We start from the raw sequence: 18,750 nt of genomic DNA on the forward strand, positions 1-18,750 counted from the left end.
GAAGAGAGGATGAACAGAGGAGGGGAGAAGAGGAGGAGGGGAGGAGGATGGACAGAGGAGGGGAGAAGAGGAGGAGGGGAGGAGGATGGACAGAGGAGGGGAGAAGAGGAGGATGCAGAACAGAATTAAAGACCAAAATAGAAAGAGAACCGGTAGGTTTTAGAACGAGACGCCGCCATTTTAAAAAAGATAAACATTTAAAAAAGTGTAAACCTCAGATTAAAAAACGGTAGATTTAATCAACTGATTTCTTTCATCTCTGTGTTGAGTAAAGGGGAAACCAGGGGTGTCGTTAAGCGTAACTGGGGGAGACCGGGAGGAGGTGTCATTATGGGATGTACCTCTGGGTCGTCTGTCTTGCTGGGCTCCTTGGACTCCTTTTCTACCTCTCCCTCCTTCTTCCCCTCTTTCTCTCCCTCCTTCCCACTCTCCTCCATCTTAGAGGCTTCGTCTGCAAGGGGAAAGATCATCATCATCATCATCACCATAATCATCATCTTCATCACCACCACAATCATCATCTTCACCACAATCATCATCTTCATCACCACCACAATCATCATCATCACCACCATAATCATCATCACCACCACAATCATCATCATCACCACAATCATCACCACCACAATCATCATCTTCATCACCACCACAATCATCATCATCACCACCATAATCATCATCTTCATCACCACCACAATCATCATCATCACCACAACAATCATCATCATCACCACCACCACAATCATCATCTTCATCACCACAATCATCATCTTCATCACCACCACCACCACAATCATCATCTTCATCACCACCACCACAATCATCATCTTCATCACCACCACCACAATCATCACCACCACCACAATCATCATCTTCATCATCATCACCATGTTAAGCCCAGCTCTTCCTCCACCTCTAAAAACATCTTGACATGTACAGACATCAGACAGAGAGACAGGCGTGTGTGTGTGTGTGTGGGGGGGGGGTGTTACCTGGGGCGGGTGTGTTGGGCTGCGTGTCTGCGGGTGTGCCGGTGGAGGGCGTTTTGGGGGCTGGGGTGGGTGAGAGCAGAGGGGGGAGGGGGGAGGAGGTGGAGGGGTTACTGGGAGTGTTACTGCTGGGGCAGGAAGCAGGAAGCTGACACAGGGGTGAAAGGTCACAGAGGCGGGGGGGGGGAGGAGCCTGAGACAGCAGCAGGTCGTCACCAGTGACTGTCAACAAGTCAAACATTTGTAGTGTGTGTGTGTGCGTGTGAGTGTGTAAACCGATGATGGAGAGAGTGGAGAGGTTCTGAAAAGGAGAAGAAACAGAGGGGGGGGGGAGAGAGAGAGAGAGGGAGACAGACAGACAGAGAGGGAGAGAGAGAGAGAGGAAGACAGACACAGAGAGTGAGAGACACAGGGGGAGAGAGAGAGAGAGAGAAGGAGACAGGAAGAGAGAGAGAGAAAGGAAAAGAGAGAGAGAGGGAGACAGAAAGAGAGGGAGACAGGAAGAGAGAGAGAGACAGAAAGAGGGAGACAGGAAGAGAGAGACAGAGAGACAGAGACAGGGAGGGAGACAGACAGAGAGAGAGGGAGACAGGAAGAGAGAGACAGGGAGGGAGACAGACAGACAGGAAGGGGGGTGTTGGTTACCTGTGGCGGGGGTGTTGGGCTGCGTGTCTGAGGGGGTGGAGGTGGAGGAGGTCTTCCCTGGGGAGTCTGGGTGGGCCTGGGCGGCCGCAGCAGCGATGGCCGCCGCCTTCTTACTCTCCTCCAGCTCCATCATCCAGGGCATGGACCACTGACCGTTCACATGCTCAAACTCCTGCACCTGGGGGGGGGGGTCACAGGTCAGAGAGCTCGCTCTCACACATACGCTAACAAGTTCAGAATAGATTTCAAGATCCTTCTGCTTGTTTCTAAAGCTCTCACTGGCACAGCACCAGAATATCTGAAAGACCTTCTGCTAGCATATCAGCCCAACAGAGCTCTCAGGTCTTCGGCTAGCATATCAGCCCAACAGAGCTCTCAGGTCTTCTGCTAGCATATCAGCCCAACAGAGCTCTCAGGTCTTCTGCTAGCATATCAGCCCAATAGAGCTCTCAGGTCTTCTGCTAGCATATCAGCCCAATAGAGCTCTCAGGTCTTCTGCTAGCATATCAGCCCAATAGAGCTCTCAGGTCTTCTGCTAGCATATCAGCCCAATAGAGCTCTCAGGTCTGAGTGTGTGAGTGTGTGTGTGTGTGTCATCATCTCGTCCCACTACAGGGGGGCGGCGGAGCCTCACCTTCTTGCGTATCAGTGACATCACGCCGATGCGCGTGAGGACGTGTTGCCGTGACAACCCCTCCCTGGGCACGCCGTCGGCGAAGGTCTCGGCCCCGTCCGCCCCGGGCTCACACAGGTGTCTCATGAAGAGAGACACATACGCCCTGGAGGGGGGGGAGGGGAGAGGGGAGGGAGGAGAGAGAGAGAGGAGGGGGGGAGAGAGAGAGTGAGAGACAGGAAGAGGGAGAGAGAGACGGACAGAGAGGAAGAGAGAGAGACAGACAGAGAGAGAGAGAGAGACAGAGAGAGAGACAGACATGAAGAGAGAGTGAGAGAGAGAGTGAGAGAGAGAGAGAGAGACAGACAGACAGACAGACAGAGAGAGAGACAGGAAGAGAGAGAGAGAGACAGACAGGAAGAGAGTGAGAGACAGGAAGAGAGAGAGAGACAGGAAGAAAGAGAGAGAGAGACAGACAGAGAGGGAGACAGAGAGAGAGAAGGAAGGCGGGGGGGGAGAGAGTGAGAGAGAGAGAGAGAGAGAGTTACCAATGGAAAGACAACTAGCAATAGCAAACTAGCAATCTAGCATCAGAATCTACACAACAACCACCACAACCACACCAAGGTAACAGCGGTAACCAAGGTAACAGAGGTAACAGAGGAGGTAACCATGGTAACAGAGGAGGTAACAGGGGAGGTAACCATGGTAACAGAGGTAACAGGGGAGGTAACCAAGGTAACAGAGGTAACAGAGGAGGTAACCATGCTAACAGGGGTAACAGGGGAGGTAACCATGGTAACAGAGGTAACTTTGTGTCTCTCTTACTTGAACTCCTTCTCAGACTTGCCCCGCAGGTCCCTGACCAGCCACTGGGTGGTGAAAGCGTCCTGGGGCGGCATCCCATAACGCATCACTGCATTCAGGAAGGCCTTCCTCTGCCGCGCGTTGAAGCCCAGCACCTGGGGAGGGAGGGGGGGCAGAGAGGGGGGGGGGGGGGGGGGGGTGTGAGTGTGTGTGTAGGGGCCGCCGTCGAAAGATCGCAAGGTTGGCAGATCGGCGGTTCGAGCCCCGGCTGGCCACATGTCGAAGTGTCCTTGGGCAAGACACTGAACCTCAAATTGCTCCCAGTGAGCGGGCCGGCGCCTTGCATGGTAGCTTGGTGTGTGAATGTGTGTGTGAATGTGTGTGTGAATGGGTGAATGAGAGGCCGTTGTAAAGCGCTTTGGATAAAGGCGCCATATAAAGCCCAATTTATACTTCTGTGTAAAACCTACGGCGTAGACTCACGCGCACCTCTCCAAAAATGTAACCACGCGGCACACCTACGCAGACCGTAAGAACTGTGATTGGTCCGCTTGGTAGTCACATGATTCCGACATGATTCCGACTCTCTCGTAGGCCAAAATGCGGAAGCATTAATTAATAATAATAATTAATAAGTAATTAATAATTACTTATTAATAAAGATTTGAAAAATTATGATAACCATCTTATTATCTTAGTTTAATGTCATTTCAATGCATTAGACATTTTCTTTACAACAAGAAAAAATCGATATTATGCCGCTATGAGTACACCGACCAACGCGACGCAGACCGACCAATGCAGAACTATAAACTGGGAGAGCCCTTGTGTAGGCTACGGCGTAGCCGCGCGTAAATTCGACGCAGAAGTATAAATTGGGCTTAAGTCAGTCCATGTAGGGGTCTCACCTCTATGTTGCCTCCCACTCTGGCCAGCAGGGGGGGCAGCGGCTTGTCTCTGTCGTTCCTGAGGCCCTTCCTGTTCGGCCTGCGGGAGTTCACTGGAACACACACACACACACGTTAATGTTACACACACATACATTAACATACACACACCCCCACGTGTTAATGTTACACACACACGGCTTAGCTTTACACTCTCACACACACACCTTAACTTTCCTCTCACACACACAGAATACTTCAACCTGACACACACACACACACACACACACACACACACACACAGCTGGAGGAGAGCTTCTTACCTTCCGCCCGCTCGTCAAAGTCCTCGTCTCCCTCCTCCGACACCACGGAGTAATCTGATTGGCCGTCAGACTGGTCATCCTGCCAATCAGCTGTGTGGGGCGGGACAGAGAGGTTAGCCAGGTCACGATCTGGTCACGACCAGGAACAACATTTATGGGGAGAGGAGACAATGATCACACACATCCATGCACATTTCACCATGCTTCTCACACACACACACACACACCTTCATGCCTCTCACACACACACACACACCTTCATCCTACACACACACACACACACACACACACACACCGTCATCCTCAACACACCACACACACACACACACCTTCATGCCTCTCTCACACGCTCTCACACACACACCTTCATCCTCCACACACCACACACACAGGTGAGTATAGCTACACAGGTGGGTCTAGTTACCCCTGCGGCTGCCTATAGAGTATAGAGTATAGTGTAGTTACCCCTGCGTATAGAGTATAGAGTAGTTACCCCTGCGTATAGAGTATAGAGTAGTTACCCCTGCGTATAGAGTATAGAGTAGTTTCCCCTGCGTATAGAGTATAGAGTAGTTACCCCTGCGTATAGAGTATAGAGTAGTTACCCCTGCGTATAGAGTATAGAGTGTAGTGTAGTTACCCCTGCGTATAGAGTAGTTACCCCTGCGTATAGAGTATAGAGTAGTTTCCCCTGCGTATAGAGTATAGAGTATAGTGTAGTTACCCCTGCGTATAGAGTATAGAGTGTAGTGTAGTTACCCCTGCGTATAGAGTATAGAGTAGTTACCCCTGCGTATAGAGTATAGAGTAGTTACCCCTGCGTATAGAGTATAGAGTAGTTACCCCTGCGTATAGAGTATAGAGTGTAGTGTAGTTACCCCTGCGTATAGAGTATAGAGTATAGTGTAGTTACCCCTGCGTATAGAGTATAGAGTAGTTACCCCTGCGTATAGAGTATAGAGTAGTTACCCCTGCGTATAGAGTATAGAGTAGTTACCCCTGCGTATAGAGTATAGAGTAGTTACCCCTGCGTATAGAGTATAGAGTAGTTACCCCTGCGTATAGAGTATAGAGTAGTTACCCCTGCGTATAGAGTATAGAGTAGTTACCCCTGCGTATAGAGTATAGAGTAGTTACCCCTGCGTATAGAGTATAGTGTAGTTACCCCTGCATATAGAGTATAGAGTGTAGTGTAGTTACCCCTGCGTATAGAGTATAGAGTAGTTACCCCTGCGTATAGAGTGTAGTGTAGTTACCCCTGCGTATAGAGTATAGAGTAGTTACCCCTGCGTATAGAGTATAGAGTAGTTACCCCTGCGTATAGAGTATAGAGTAGTTACCCCTGCGTATAGAGTATAGTGTAGTTACCCCTGCGTATAGAGTATAGAGTGTAGTGTAGTTACCCCTGCGTATAGAGTATAGAGTAGTTACCCCTGCGTATAGAGTATAGAGTAGTTACCCCTGCGTATAGAGTATAGAGTAGTTACCCCTGCGTATAGAGTATAGAGTATAGAGTAGTTACCCCTGCGTATAGAGTATAGAGTAGTTACCCCTGCGTATAGAGTATAGAGTATAGAGTAGTTACCCCTGCGTATAGAGTATAGAGTGTAGTGTAGTTACCCCTGCGTATAGAGTATAGAGTGTAGTGTAGTTACCCCTGCGTATAGAGTATAGAGTATAGAGTAGTTACCCCTGCGTATAGAGTATAGAGTATAGAGTAGTTACCCCTGCGTATAGAGTATAGAGTATAGAGTAGTTACCCCTGCGTATAGAGTATAGAGTATAGAGTAGTTACCCCTGCGTATAGAGTATAGAGTATAGAGTAGTTACCCCTGCGTATAGAGTATAGAGTATAGAGTAGTTACCCCTGCGTATAGAGTATAGAGTATAGAGTAGTTACCCCTGCGTATAGAGTATAGAGTATAGAGTAGTTACCCCTGCGTATAGAGTATAGAGTGTAGTGTAGTTACCCCTGCGTATAGAGTATAGAGTGTAGTGTAGTTACCCCTGCGTATAGAGTATAGAGTATAGAGTAGTTACCCCTGCGTATAGAGTATAGAGTATAGAGTAGTTACCCCTGCGTATAGAGTATAGAGTATAGAGTAGTTACCCCTGCGTATAGAGTATAGAGTATAGAGTAGTTACCCCTGCGTATAGAGTATAGAGTATAGAGTAGTTACCCCTGCGTATAGAGTATAGTGTAGTTACCCCTGCGTATAGAGTATAGAGTAGTTACCCCTGCGTATAGAGTATAGAGTAGTTACCCCTGCGTATAGAGTATAGAGTAGTTACCCCTGCGTATAGAGTATAGAGTATAGTGTAGTTACCCCTGCGTATAGAGTATAGAGTATAGAGTAGTTACCCCTGCGTATAGAGTATAGAGTAGTTACCCCTGCGTATAGAGTATAGAGTATAGAGTAGTTACCCCTGCGTATAGAGTATAGAGTAGTTACCCCTGCGTATAGAGTATAGAGTAGTTACCCCTGCGTATAGAGTATAGAGTAGTTACCCCTGCGTATAGAGTATAGAGTAGTTACCCCTGCGTATAGAGTATAGAGTAGTTACCCCTGCGTATAGAGTATAGAGTGTAGTGTAGTTACCCCTGCGTATAGAGTATAGAGTAGTTACCCCTGCGTATAGAGTATAGAGTAGTTACCCCTGCGTATAGAGTATAGAGTAGTTACCCCTGCGTATAGAGTATAGAGTATAGAGTAGTTACCCCTGCGTATAGAGTATAGAGTAGTTACCCCTGCGTATAGAGTATAGAGTAGTTACCCCTGCGTATAGAGTATAGAGTGTAGTGTAGTTACCCCTGCGTATAGAGTATAGAGTAGTTACCCCTGCGTATAGAGTATAGAGTATAGAGTAGTTACCCCTGCGTATAGAGTGTAGTGTAGTTACCCCTGCGTATAGAGTATAGAGTATAGAGTAGTTACCCCTGCGTATAGAGTATAGAGTATAGAGTAGTTACCCCTGCGTATAGAGTATAGAGTAGTTACCCCTGCGTATAGAGTATAGTGTAGTTACCCCTGCGTATAGAGTATAGTGTAGTTACCCCTGCGTATAGAGTATAGAGTAGTTACCCCTGCGTATAGAGTATAGAGTGTAGTGTAGTTACCCCTGCGTATAGAGTATAGAGTATAGTGTAGTTACCCCTGTGTATAGAGTATAGTGTAGTGTAGTTACCCCTGCGTATAGAGTATAGAGTATAGTGTAGTTACCCCTGCGTATAGAGTATAGAGTATAGTGTAGTTACCCCTGTGTATAGAGTATAGTGTAGTGTAGTTACCCCTGCGTATAGAGTATAGAGTATAGTGTAGTTACCCCTGCGTATAGAGTATAGAGTATAGAGTAGTTACCCCTGCGTATAGAGTATAGAGTATAGTGTAGTTACCCCTGCGTATAGAGTATAGAGTATAGTGTAGTTACCCCTGCGTATAGAGTATAGAGTATAGAGTAGTTACCCCTGCGTATAGAGTATAGTGTAGTTACCCCTGCGTATAGAGTATAGAGTATAGTGTAGTTACCCCTGCGTATAGAGTATAGTGTAGTTACCCCTGCGTATAGAGTATAGTGTAGTTACCCCTGCGTATAGAGTATAGAGTAGTTACCCCTGCGTATAGAGTATAGAGTAGTTACCCCTGCGTATAGAGTATAGTGTAGTTACCCCTGCGTATAGAGTATAGTGTAGTTACCCCTGCGTATAGAGTATAGAGTATAGAGTAGTTACCCCTGCGTATAGAGTATAGAGTATAGTGTAGTTACCCCTGCGTATAGAGTATAGAGTGTAGTGTAGTTACCCCTGCGTATAGAGTATAGAGTAGTTACCCCTGCGTATAGAGTATAGTGTAGTTACCCCTGCGTATAGAGTATAGAGTATAGTGTAGTTACCCCTGCGTATAGAGTATAGAGTATAGTGTAGTTACCCCTGCGTATAGAGTATAGTGTAGTTACCCCTGCGTATAGAGTATAGTGTAGTTACCCCTGCGTATAGAGTATAGAGTATAGTGTAGTTACCCCTGCGTATAGAGTATAGAGTATAGAGTAGTTACCCCTGCGTATAGAGTATAGAGTATAGTGTAGTTACCCCTGCGTATAGAGTATAGAGTGTAGTGTAGTTACCCCTGCGTATAGAGTATAGAGTAGTTACCCCTGCGTATAGAGTATAGTGTAGTTACCCCTGCGTATAGAGTATAGAGTATAGAGTAGTTACCCCTGCGTATAGAGTAGAGTAGTTACCCCTGCGTATAGAGTATAGAGTGTAGTGTAGTTACCCCTGCGTATAGAGTATAGAGTAGTTACCCCTGTGTATAGAGTATAGAGTAGTTACCCCTGCGTATAGAGTATAGAGTATAGTGTAGTTACCCCTGCGTATAGAGTATAGAGTGTAGTGTAGTTACCCCTGCGTATAGAGTATAGTGTAGTTACCCCTGCGTATAGAGTATAGAGTATAGAGTAGTTTCCCCTGCGTATAGAGTATAGAGTGTAGTGTAGTTACCCCTGCGTATAGAGTATAGAGTAGTTACCCCTGCGTATAGAGTATAGTGTAGTTACCCCTGCGTATAGAGTATAGAGTAGTTACCCCTGCGTATAGAGTATAGAGTAGTTACCCCTGCGTATAGAGTATAGTGTAGTTACCCCTGCGTATAGAGTATAGAGTGTAGTGTAGTTACCCCTGCGTATAGAGTATAGAGTAGTTACCCCTGCGTATAGAGTATAGTGTAGTTACCCCTGCGTATAGAGTATAGAGTAGTTACCCCTGCGTATAGAGTATAGTGTAGTTACCCCTGCGTATAGAGTATAGAGTGTAGTGTAGTTACCCCTGCGTATAGAGTATAGAGTAGTTACCCCTGCGTATAGAGTATAGAGTAGTTACCCCTGCGTATAGAGTATAGTGTAGTTACCCCTGCGTATAGAGTGTAGTGTAGTTACCCCTGCGTATAGAGTGTAGTGTAGTTACCCCTGCGTATAGAGTATAGAGTGTAGTGTAGTTACCCCTGCGTATAGAGTATAGAGTATAGAGTAGTTACCCCTGCGTATAGAGTATAGAGTATAGAGTAGTTACCCCTGCGTATAGAGTATACAGTAGTGTAGTTACCCCTGCGGCTGCTGCGGTCCTCCTGCGAGCCGTCGTTGTAGTTGACCTGCTTCCGGATCCTCTTGCCCTTCCCCAGGTTGCGGGCCAGGTCCTCCTGCTGCTGCTCGTAGTGGTGCCGAAGCAGCTTCTCCCAGTAGTCTGGGTCCACGCTCTCCTCCTGCTTAATCACCTCCCTCTGGACCTCGTCCTCCTATAGGGGGGGGGGAGACACACACAGGCTCAGTAACCAGAGGTGGGAGTAAGTCACAAGCAAGTCTCAAGTCTTAACCTCCAAGTCTCAAGTCTTAACATCCAAGTCTCAAGTCTCAACCTCCAAGTCTCAAGTCTTAAAACCTCCAAGTCTCAAGTCTTATCCTCCAAGTCTCAAGTCTTATCCTCCAAGTCTCAAGTCTTAACCTCCAAGTCTCAAGTCTTAACCTCCAAGTCTCAAGTCTTAACCTTCAAGTCTCAAGTCTTAACCTTCAAGTCTCAAGTCTTAACCTCCAAGTCTCAAGTCTTAAAACCTTCAAGTCTCAACCTCCAAGTCTCATCCTCAAGTCTCAACCTCCAAGTCTCAAGTCTTAACCTCCAAGTCTCAAGTCTTAACCCCCAAGTCTCAAGTCTTATCCTCTAATGCGGGGTACACACATAAGGATTTTCGGATGTCTGAAAACAACAGAAAACGCCCGGTTATCAGATGGCTCTTAACATTTTCCTATAACAAAATCCTGTGGTGTGAGGTGTGTTAAGAGTCACTTCTCTTCAATTGTGCAATCAACTCTCCCGGCAACCTGCTCGGAAAATGGGCGTGGCCGGCAATCGTAAATGTGAAATGCGTTCAATACTTCCGACCAGAAACCATAGGGTTGCCAGATTGTTTGGTGAAATTAGCGGTTTTAGACTGTGGTTAGGGTGGAAAATGTCATTCCCATCTGGCAACCCTGCTCGCCAATCAAGAAGCGTGGGGAACGAGACTAGAGAGTTTGGAGTCTGTCGTAACGAAAATCTTTATGTCTGTGGGGTGCTGAAATGGGGAAATTCGCGCACACCACACACAACACGATCAAGGCTGTTCAAATCCAAGATTTTGTTTCTTCATGTGTGGGGTCTGTCTCAGATAAGATTTCTGTTAAGATTTTGAAATTCCTTATGTGTGTACCCCGCTTTAAGCGATGTACACATGAATGTATACATTATACAAGTTTCACTTTTTGAATGGAATTACTGAAATAAATCAACTTTTTGATGATATTCTAATTATATGACCAGCACCTGTATATATAGCCTATAGTGTAAACAATACTGATATTACTAAACATTAGGCTACATCAAACCATGAAAACCTATTCAAACTATTCTTGCTTGATGACCCCCCCCCTACACACCCACCCCCCCCTCCCCCTACACACTCACCACCGCCCCCCTCCTACACACCCACCACCCCCTCCCCCTACACACTCACCACCGCCCCCCCCCTACACACCCACCACCCCCTACACACCCACCACCCCCCCCTCCCCCCACCAGACTCACCGCCTCCTCCTCGTCCTTCACCACGTACTGCGCCACCTTGAAGGAGCTGAGGTACTCGTTCATGCTCTGGATCTCCGTGTCCTCCGTCTCAATCTGCTGGTTCCGGTCCAGAAGCCTGTCTATGGCCTTGTCGTCATAGTGGATCACGCTGCTGTCATCCTCCTTCTCCCCCCCTAAAGACACCACCACAGGGACCGGTTAGGACCAGTTACAACCAGAAGCCTGTCTATGGCCTTGTCGTCATAGTGGATCACGCTGCTGTCATCCTCCTTCTCCCCCCCTAAAGACACCACCACAGGGACCGGTTAGGACCAGTTACAACCAGTCAGGGACCACAGGGACGGGTTAGGACCAGTTACAACCAGTCAGGGACCACAGGGACCAGTTAGGAACCAGTTAGGAGCAGTTAGAACCGGTTAGAACCAGTTAGGACCAGTTAGAACCAGTTAGAACCAGTTAGAACCAGTTAGAACCAGTTAGGAGCAGTTAGGAGCAGTTAGGAGCAGTTAGGAGCAGTTAGGAGCAGTTAGGAACCAGTTAGAACCAGTTAGAACCAGTTAGAACCAGTTAGGATCAGTCAGGGACCACAGGGACCGGTTAGAACCAGTTAGAACCAGTTGGGGACCAGTTAGGACCAGTTAGGACCAGTTAGGATCAGTCAGGGACCAGTTAGGACCAGTTAGGACCAGTTAGAACCAGTTAAACACTACCACCCAGGGGAGGCTGTTGAGAATTCAAAACCAGATATCTGGCCTCTCCCCTGACGAACCCTAACCCTTGTTTATAAAAAGGTCTTTTTTATAAAGTATATCTCAGGGTCAAATTCCGCTGTTAACGTTAAAACGCCACTCATCATCACCTTTAAAATGTCTATAAACCATACATGAGACAAAAAAACAGTACACAAAATTGTGGATATGATCGTACGTAAGTTGCTGAAACTGAAATAAAACTAAGTAAAAAAATAAGACGTGGCGTTATGGTGTGATGCCTCACCCTCCCCCAGCTCGTCCTTGAACAGCTCCTCCGTGCCGAACTTGAGGATGTCGTCCAGCTCCTGTTTGGACATGGAGCCGGTCTTAGAGCCCAGGCCGGGCCGCACCACCAGGTGGGTCAGCATCATCTTCTTCTTGGCCACCTGGAGAGAGAGGGGGGGGAGAGAGAGAGAGAGAGGAGGGAGGGGGAGAGAGGAGAGAGAGGAGGGAGGGGGAGAGAGAGAGAGAGAGAGGGGGGGGAGAGAGAGGGGGGGGGGAGAGAGAGAGAGAGGAGGGAGGGGGGGGAGAGAGGAGGGAGGGGGAGAGAGAGAGGGGGGAGAGAGAGAGAGGAGGGGGAGAGAGGGGGGGGGAGAGAGAGAGAGAGGAGGGAGGGGGGGAGAGAGAGAGAGGAGGGAGGGGGAGAGAGAGGAGGGAGGGGGAGAGAGAGAGAGGGAGAGAGGGGGGGGAGAGAGAGAGAGAGGAGGGAGGGGGGGAGAGAGGAGGGAGGGGGAGAGAGAGAGGGGGGGAGAGAGAGAGAGGAGGGGGAGAGAGAGGGGGGGAGAGAGAGAGAGAGGAGGGAGGGGGGGAGGGAGAGAGGAGGGAGGGGGAGAGAGAGAGGAGGGAGGGGGAGAGAGAGAGAGAGTGAGAGAGAGGGGGGGGGAGAGAGAGAGAGGAGGGAGGGGGAGAGAGAGAGGGGGGGAGAGAGGAGAGGGGGGGAGAGAGAGGGGGAGAGAGAGGGGGGGAGAGAGAGAAGAGAGAGGGAGAGAGGGAGAGAGAAGAGGGGGGGAGAGAGTTGTTTGTGTGTTGTTAATGTGTGTGTGTGACGAGGTGTTTCAGATAACTGTTTATGGTGTGTGTGTGTGTGTGTGTGTGTGTGTGTGTGTGTGCGAGACCAGGTGTTTCTCCAGGTGACTGTTTATGCTGTGTGTGTGTACCTGTGTGATCCTCTCCTCCACAGAGGCCTTGGTGACGAAGCGGTAGATCATGACCTTCTTGTTCTGTCCTATGCGGTGGGCGCGGCTGAAGGCCTGGATGTCGTTGTGGGGGTTCCAGTCGGAGTCGTAGATCACCACGGTGTCGGCCGTGGCCAGGTTGATGCCCAGCCCCCCCGCACGCGTCGACAGCAGGAAGGCAAACTGGACCGCCCCCGGCGCTGTGGAGGAGGCCAGCAACAACATCAGTCAACAAGTTTCTAATCAAGATTGATGTCTTTGTTTTCAATAACAACAACATTCATCAACAATTAGTCAACAACACCAACATTAGTCAACAATAACATTAGTCACCAATAACAACAACAACATTCGTCAACAATAACATTCGTCAACAATAACAACAACAACATTCGTCAACAATAACAACATTAGTCAACAACAACAACATTAGATTAGATTCAACTTAATTGTCATTGCAGAGTACAAGTACTAGACAACGAAATGCAGTTTAGCATCTAAATAGAAGAGCAAATAGTGATAATAATATATGCCATTTAGCTGATGCTTTCATCCAAAGTGACTTCCATTGGAATGCACTGCCAGTTTACATTAGGGATACAACCTCAGCACATATGTTCAAGTCAAGACTAAAAACCCATCTTTTTAATATTGCCTTTAAATGACTAAATGATTAAATGATGATTATATAAAGATTAAAGCACTTTGAGCTGCAACGTTTGCAGGAAAAGTGCTGTGCAAATAAAAGTTATTATTATTATGGCAGTGAGTGTATGCATTTTCCTGTATATATGGTCCCAGCAGGAATTGAACCCACAAGCTAAGCGCTGTTAGCACCATGCTCTACCAACTGAGCCACAGAGGACCACAACAACAGTCAAACCAGCACAGCTACGTGTGTGCGTGTGTTTCCTGAGAGAAGATGAGGACTGTGTGTGTGTGTGTGTGCGTGTCTCACCGTTGAAGCGGTCGATGGCCTCCTGCCTCATGCCTCCAGTGATTCCTCCGTCTATACGTTCGTACTTGTAGCCCTCGTTCTCCAGGAAGTCCTCCAGCAGGTCCAGCATCTTGGTCATCTGGGACAGGAAGTCAACAACAGGAAGTCAGGGCCGCCGCGTCAGTTTATTCTTCATAGTGGTTGTGTTGTGTGTGTGTGTGTGTGTGTGTTACCTGAGAGAAGATGGGGACTGGGTGTGTGTGTGTGTGTGTGTGTGTGTACCAGAGAGAAGATGAGGACTCTCTCTGTGTGTGTGTGTGTGTGTGTGTGTGTGTGTGTGTGTGTGTGTGTGTGTGTATATAGTGTGTGTGTGTGTGTGTGTATATAGTGTGTGTGTGTGTGTACCTGGGAGAAGATGAGGACTCTCTCTCTGTGTGTGTGTGTGTGTGTGTGTGTGTGTGTATATATAGTGTGTGTGTGTGTGTGTACCTGGGAGAAGATGAGGACTCTGTGGCCTCCGTCCTTCAGCTTCCTCATCATCTTGCACAGCAGCGTGAGCTTCCCAGCAGCCTTGGTCAGGGCGCCGCCGTCGTACATGCCGTTGGGCATCTTAGGGGCTTCCTGTTATGGGGGACCAATCAGCAGTCAGTATCCGGTTCGGTGACAAGTACGACGTTTGTTAAAAAAGAGTTGCATACGTACATCAGCCTAAAACTGGGGGGGTATTCCATCAATGTTGCTAAAGGAAAATCCTCTCCCTCACTCTCACTCTCATACACACACACACACACACACACCCCCCACACACACTAATTCATACACTCACACGCTCTCGCACGCACGCAACGTTTGTTAAAATAGAGTTACAACAGCATCATAAAACTGGGGGGGGTATTCCATCAACGTTACTAAAGGAAAATCCAGACTTATTTTTTTAGAACTCTCACGAGATTTATTAGAATAAGCCTGGAGCCTTTTTTTTTTGCTTGGAATTAATCTTCCCTCCAACCCTCCCTCCCACCACCCCCTCTCTCCCTTCCCTCCATTCCACCACCCTCTCCATCCATGTTGGCAACATCTACAAGGACCCTTCATGTCTCCCCCCCCCCCTCTTTCCACCCCTGTCTACCACAATGGACCAGTCCGCCCCCCCATCCCCGGGAGTGGAGGTCCGGGTCGTACCATAGCGGCCACGGGGAAGAGGTAGGGGTGGTTGCAGCACTTCTTGAGGTCCATGACCACGTTGAGCAGGGAGACCTGGTTGCCCCCGGCGCGCGTGTTCAGGGCCTCGAAGTTACGCGTGAGGATGAACTTGTAGTACTTTCTGGAAAACACAGAGAGAGACAGACGAGAGGAAACGATTAAAACGCTGAAGAACTCCCACCACTGTGTGTGACTGAGTGTGAGTGTGAAGTGAGTGAGTGTGAGTGTGAGTGTAAAACGTTGAAGAACTCCCACCACTCTACCCCCCCATCCCTTCCTTCTCTCCCTCCACCTTCCCTCCAAAGTTAAAAACGCTGAAGAACTTATTTCTTTCTTTTCTGCCATGAGGTTTAAACCTAGAGATGTTGGTCCTCAGAGTTAGTTAGTCTTTCTGAGGAGGAGGATGTGAAGACCACCACCTCCAGTCAAAATCAAGTATGGCAATATTCATCCATCCCTCCCTCCCTCCTCTCAACCCCTTCCCCCCTTTCCTCCACTCCTCCCTCCCCTTCCAACCCTTGCCCCCATCCTCTCCACCCCTTCCCCATGTCCCTCCCTCCACCCCTTCCATCCCTACCTCCCTCCCTCCCTCCATCCTTCCATCCTTACTTCTGCATGGGGCTGAGCTCCACTCTGACGATGAGCTCGGTCTTGGAGGGCATGTGTTTGAAGACGTCAGCCTTCAGTCTCCTGAGCATGTGGGGACCCAGCATGTCGTGCAGCTTCTTGATCTGGTCCTCTTTGGCGATGTCGGCAAACTCCTCTAGGAAGCCCTCCAGGTTACTGAACCTCAGAGGCGTGAGGAAGTTGAGCAGGTGGAAGAGCTCCTCCAGGTTGTTCTGCAGCGGCGTACCTGTCAGCAGCAGCTTGTGCTGCAGGGGGTAGTTATTCAACACCCTGAAGAACTGAGGAGAGAGAGAGAGGGAGAGGGTCAGAGAGGGAGGGGGAGAGAGAGAGGGAGAGGGTCAGAGAGGGAGGGGGAGAGAGGGAGAGGGAGGGAGAGGGTCAGAGAGGGAGGGAGAGGGTCAGAGAGGGAGGGGGAGAGAGAGAAGGAGAGGGTCAGAGAGGGAGGGGGAGAGAGGGAGAGGGAGGGAGAGGGTCAGAGAGGGAGGGAGAGGGTCAGAGAGGGAGGGGGAGAGAGGGAGAGGGAGGGGGTCAGAGAGGGAGGGGGAGAGAGAGAGGGAGGGAGAGGGTCAGAGAGGGAGGGGGAGAGAGGGAGAGGGAGGGGGTCAGAGAGGGAGGGGGAGAGAGAGGGAGGGAGAGAGAGAGGGTCAGAGAGGGAGGGGGAGGGGGTCAGAGAGGGAGGGGGAGGGTCAGAGAGGGAGAGAGAGAGGGTCAGAGAGGGAGGGAGAGGGTCAGAGAGGGAGGGGGAGAGAGAGAGGGTCAGAGAGGGGGAGGGAGAGAGAGAGAGGGAGGGAGAGGGTCAGAGAGGGAGGGGGGGAGAGAGAGAGGGTCAGAGAGGGAGGGGGAGAGAGAGAGAGGGAGAGGGTCAGAGAGGGAGGGGGAGAGAGAGGGAGGGAGAGGGTCAGAGAGGGTCAGAGAGGGAGAGGGAGAGAGAGAGGGTCAGAGAGGGAGGGGGAGAGAGAGAGAGGGAGGGAGAGGGTCAGAGAGGGAGGGGGAGAGAGAGAGAGGGAGAGGGTCAGAGAGGGAGGGGGAGAGAGAGAGAGGGAGAGGGTCAGAGAGGGAGGGGGAGAGAGAGAGAGGGAGAGGGTCAGAGAGGGAGGGGGAGAGAGAGGGAGAGGGTCAGAGAGGGAGGGGGAGAGGGAGAGAGAGGGTCAGAGAGGGAGGGGGAGAGAGAGAGAGACAAAGAAAGAGAGGAGGAAGAGGAGGAAGCAGGAATAAGCGAACTAGCAGGAAGGAGCGAACAGCAATAAACATCATGTCTGACATCAGTCCTTATTCCGTTCCATGTTCCACTGACCTCCCGTGCTGTGGGGGACCCCGTACCCAGACACCTGGGGACCCCGAGGGGGGACCCGCTGCCCTGACCCCCCCCCCCCCCTCACCTTGGACCCCCTCCCCTAGCCCTCCCCAGACCCCTGCTCACCTTTGACCCCGTCCCAGACCCCTGCTCACCTTTGACCCCGTCCCAGCCCCCCGCTCACCTTGGACTGGTTGTTCTTGAGCCTGTGGGCCTCGTCCACCACCAGGCAGGCCCAGTCTATGGAGCCCAGGATGGCCGTGTCGATGGTGATCAGCTCGTAGGACGTCAGCAGCACGTGGAACTTCACCGACGAATCTTTCTGTTGGGGGGCGGGGAGGGAGAGGGGGAGGGGGGGGTGAGTGGCTTTAGCACGATGTACGAGGAAGGTAGCATACTAGCAAAGTAGCAACACTAGCAAAGTAGCAACACTAGCAAAGTAGCAACACTAGCAAAGTAGCAACACTAGCAAAGTAACACACTAGCAAAGTAACACACTAGCAAAGTAGCATACCAGTAAACAGGGCTCCTACAAGTTTCAACAAGTCAAATGTAAGACTTTTTTAGACCTCTCTGAATAGAATTTTAGACCTATTCGCGACACCATATGATAGCTTTTTGTCATCCTCGAGGTGATGAAATAAGGGATTTCACTGCCATACAGACAAAAAAGGATAATTAATATAAAATAAATAAGTGCCATAATTACTCAAAAGTACATTTTAATTTCCGCGTAAATAGATGTGGTCGGACTGATTTCCTTGCAGGACAAGCTAATCTCATTTTTAATACCTAGCACCTCATTTTTTAGACCTAATAACTGAAATGTAGGACCTTTCTGGGCCTTATAGGTTGCATTGCCGGATTTTAGACTTTAAGGCTTTTTAAGACCGGTGCGGGAACCCTGAGTAAAATAACAACACAAGCAAAGTAGCACACTAGCAAAATAACAACACTAGCAAAGTAGGATACTAGCAAACCCATCATTAACCCTTCTAGAGAGCCTACGGGCGACTTTATTCATTTTTTGGGCCAATCGAAGGGTTGTTGCTAGGTAGAGACTGACCCACACAGAACACTCGGAACACTCTAGACGACGGGGAGTGTTACGGTTCCGGAACCTTTTGGCAGTTGGTGATTTAAGACGAGCAGTTAAAAGTATTTTAACCGTTTTCACTCTTTCTTTCTGTCTTTCTGTCTTTCTTTCTTTTTCCACGTTCTCACCTTCATCCTGGAGGCCTTCTTCCCCCCGCGGATGGCGTTGTCTTCGAACGAGAACTCGTTCTCCCTGATGACAGCCCTGCTGTCCTTGTCCCCTACGTAGGTGACCACGTACATGTCCGGCGCCCACATCTCAAACTCCCTCTCCCAGTTGATGATGGTGGACAGCGGCGCGCTGACCAGGAACGGCCCCTTGGAGTGACCCTGGAAGAAAAGGGCGGGAAAAAAGTAAGAAAATGAATCAATCATGTTTTATATCACTATTTCATGTTTTATAATCACTATTTTATGTTCTTATATCACTATTTCATGTTTTATAATCACTATATGCACTTCTGGTTACATGCTAAACTACATTTCGTTGTCTGGTACTTTGGTACTCTTGAATCTAATCTATTTTTTTATGTTGTTTTTTTAGGGCATTTCTGCTTTATTGGGATAGAGACAGAAGAGATTGACAGGAAGGATGGGGGTGTGAGAGAGAGAGAGAGAGAGAGAGAGAGAGAGAGAGAGAGAGAGGAGGGCTGACATGCAAGAAGATATGTCGAGGGCCGGAATCAAACCAGGGACCTTGCGTGCAGTGAAGTGGCACGCACATTAGCGAGCCATACGCCACTAAGTGTTGTTTTAATAGTGAGTTAATGACTGACATGTCTCCTGTTATTGT

At 49.1% G+C, this 18,750-nt stretch overlaps 1 protein-coding gene across 1 annotated transcript in view; it reads right to left on the reverse strand.

Moving 5' to 3' along the window:
• Nucleotides 1-18,750, reverse strand: part of LOC308158796 (chromodomain-helicase-DNA-binding protein 4-like) — a 44,004-nt gene that overhangs the window by 5,440 nt on the left and 19,814 nt on the right. Inside the window, 18 exon segments of the mRNA XM_080532497.1 lie at nucleotides 342-451; nucleotides 993-1,052; nucleotides 1,635-1,812; nucleotides 2,269-2,413; nucleotides 3,076-3,209; nucleotides 3,963-4,054; nucleotides 4,265-4,354; nucleotides 9,363-9,552; nucleotides 10,875-11,074; nucleotides 11,077-11,154; nucleotides 11,871-12,012; nucleotides 12,784-13,001; nucleotides 13,760-13,877; nucleotides 14,228-14,359; nucleotides 14,921-15,062; nucleotides 15,551-15,846; nucleotides 17,047-17,184; nucleotides 18,087-18,287. Coding sequence (XP_080388623.1) covers nucleotides 342-451; nucleotides 993-1,052; nucleotides 1,635-1,812; nucleotides 2,269-2,413; nucleotides 3,076-3,209; nucleotides 3,963-4,054; nucleotides 4,265-4,354; nucleotides 9,363-9,552; nucleotides 10,875-11,074; nucleotides 11,077-11,154; nucleotides 11,871-12,012; nucleotides 12,784-13,001; nucleotides 13,760-13,877; nucleotides 14,228-14,359; nucleotides 14,921-15,062; nucleotides 15,551-15,846; nucleotides 17,047-17,184; nucleotides 18,087-18,287 — 2,664 coding nt within the window.

This window comes from Nansenia antarctica, assembly GCF_963989245.1.
Source record: "Nansenia antarctica genome assembly, chromosome: 5".
Classification (NCBI taxonomy): Eukaryota; Metazoa; Chordata; class Actinopteri; order Argentiniformes; family Microstomatidae; genus Nansenia; species Nansenia antarctica.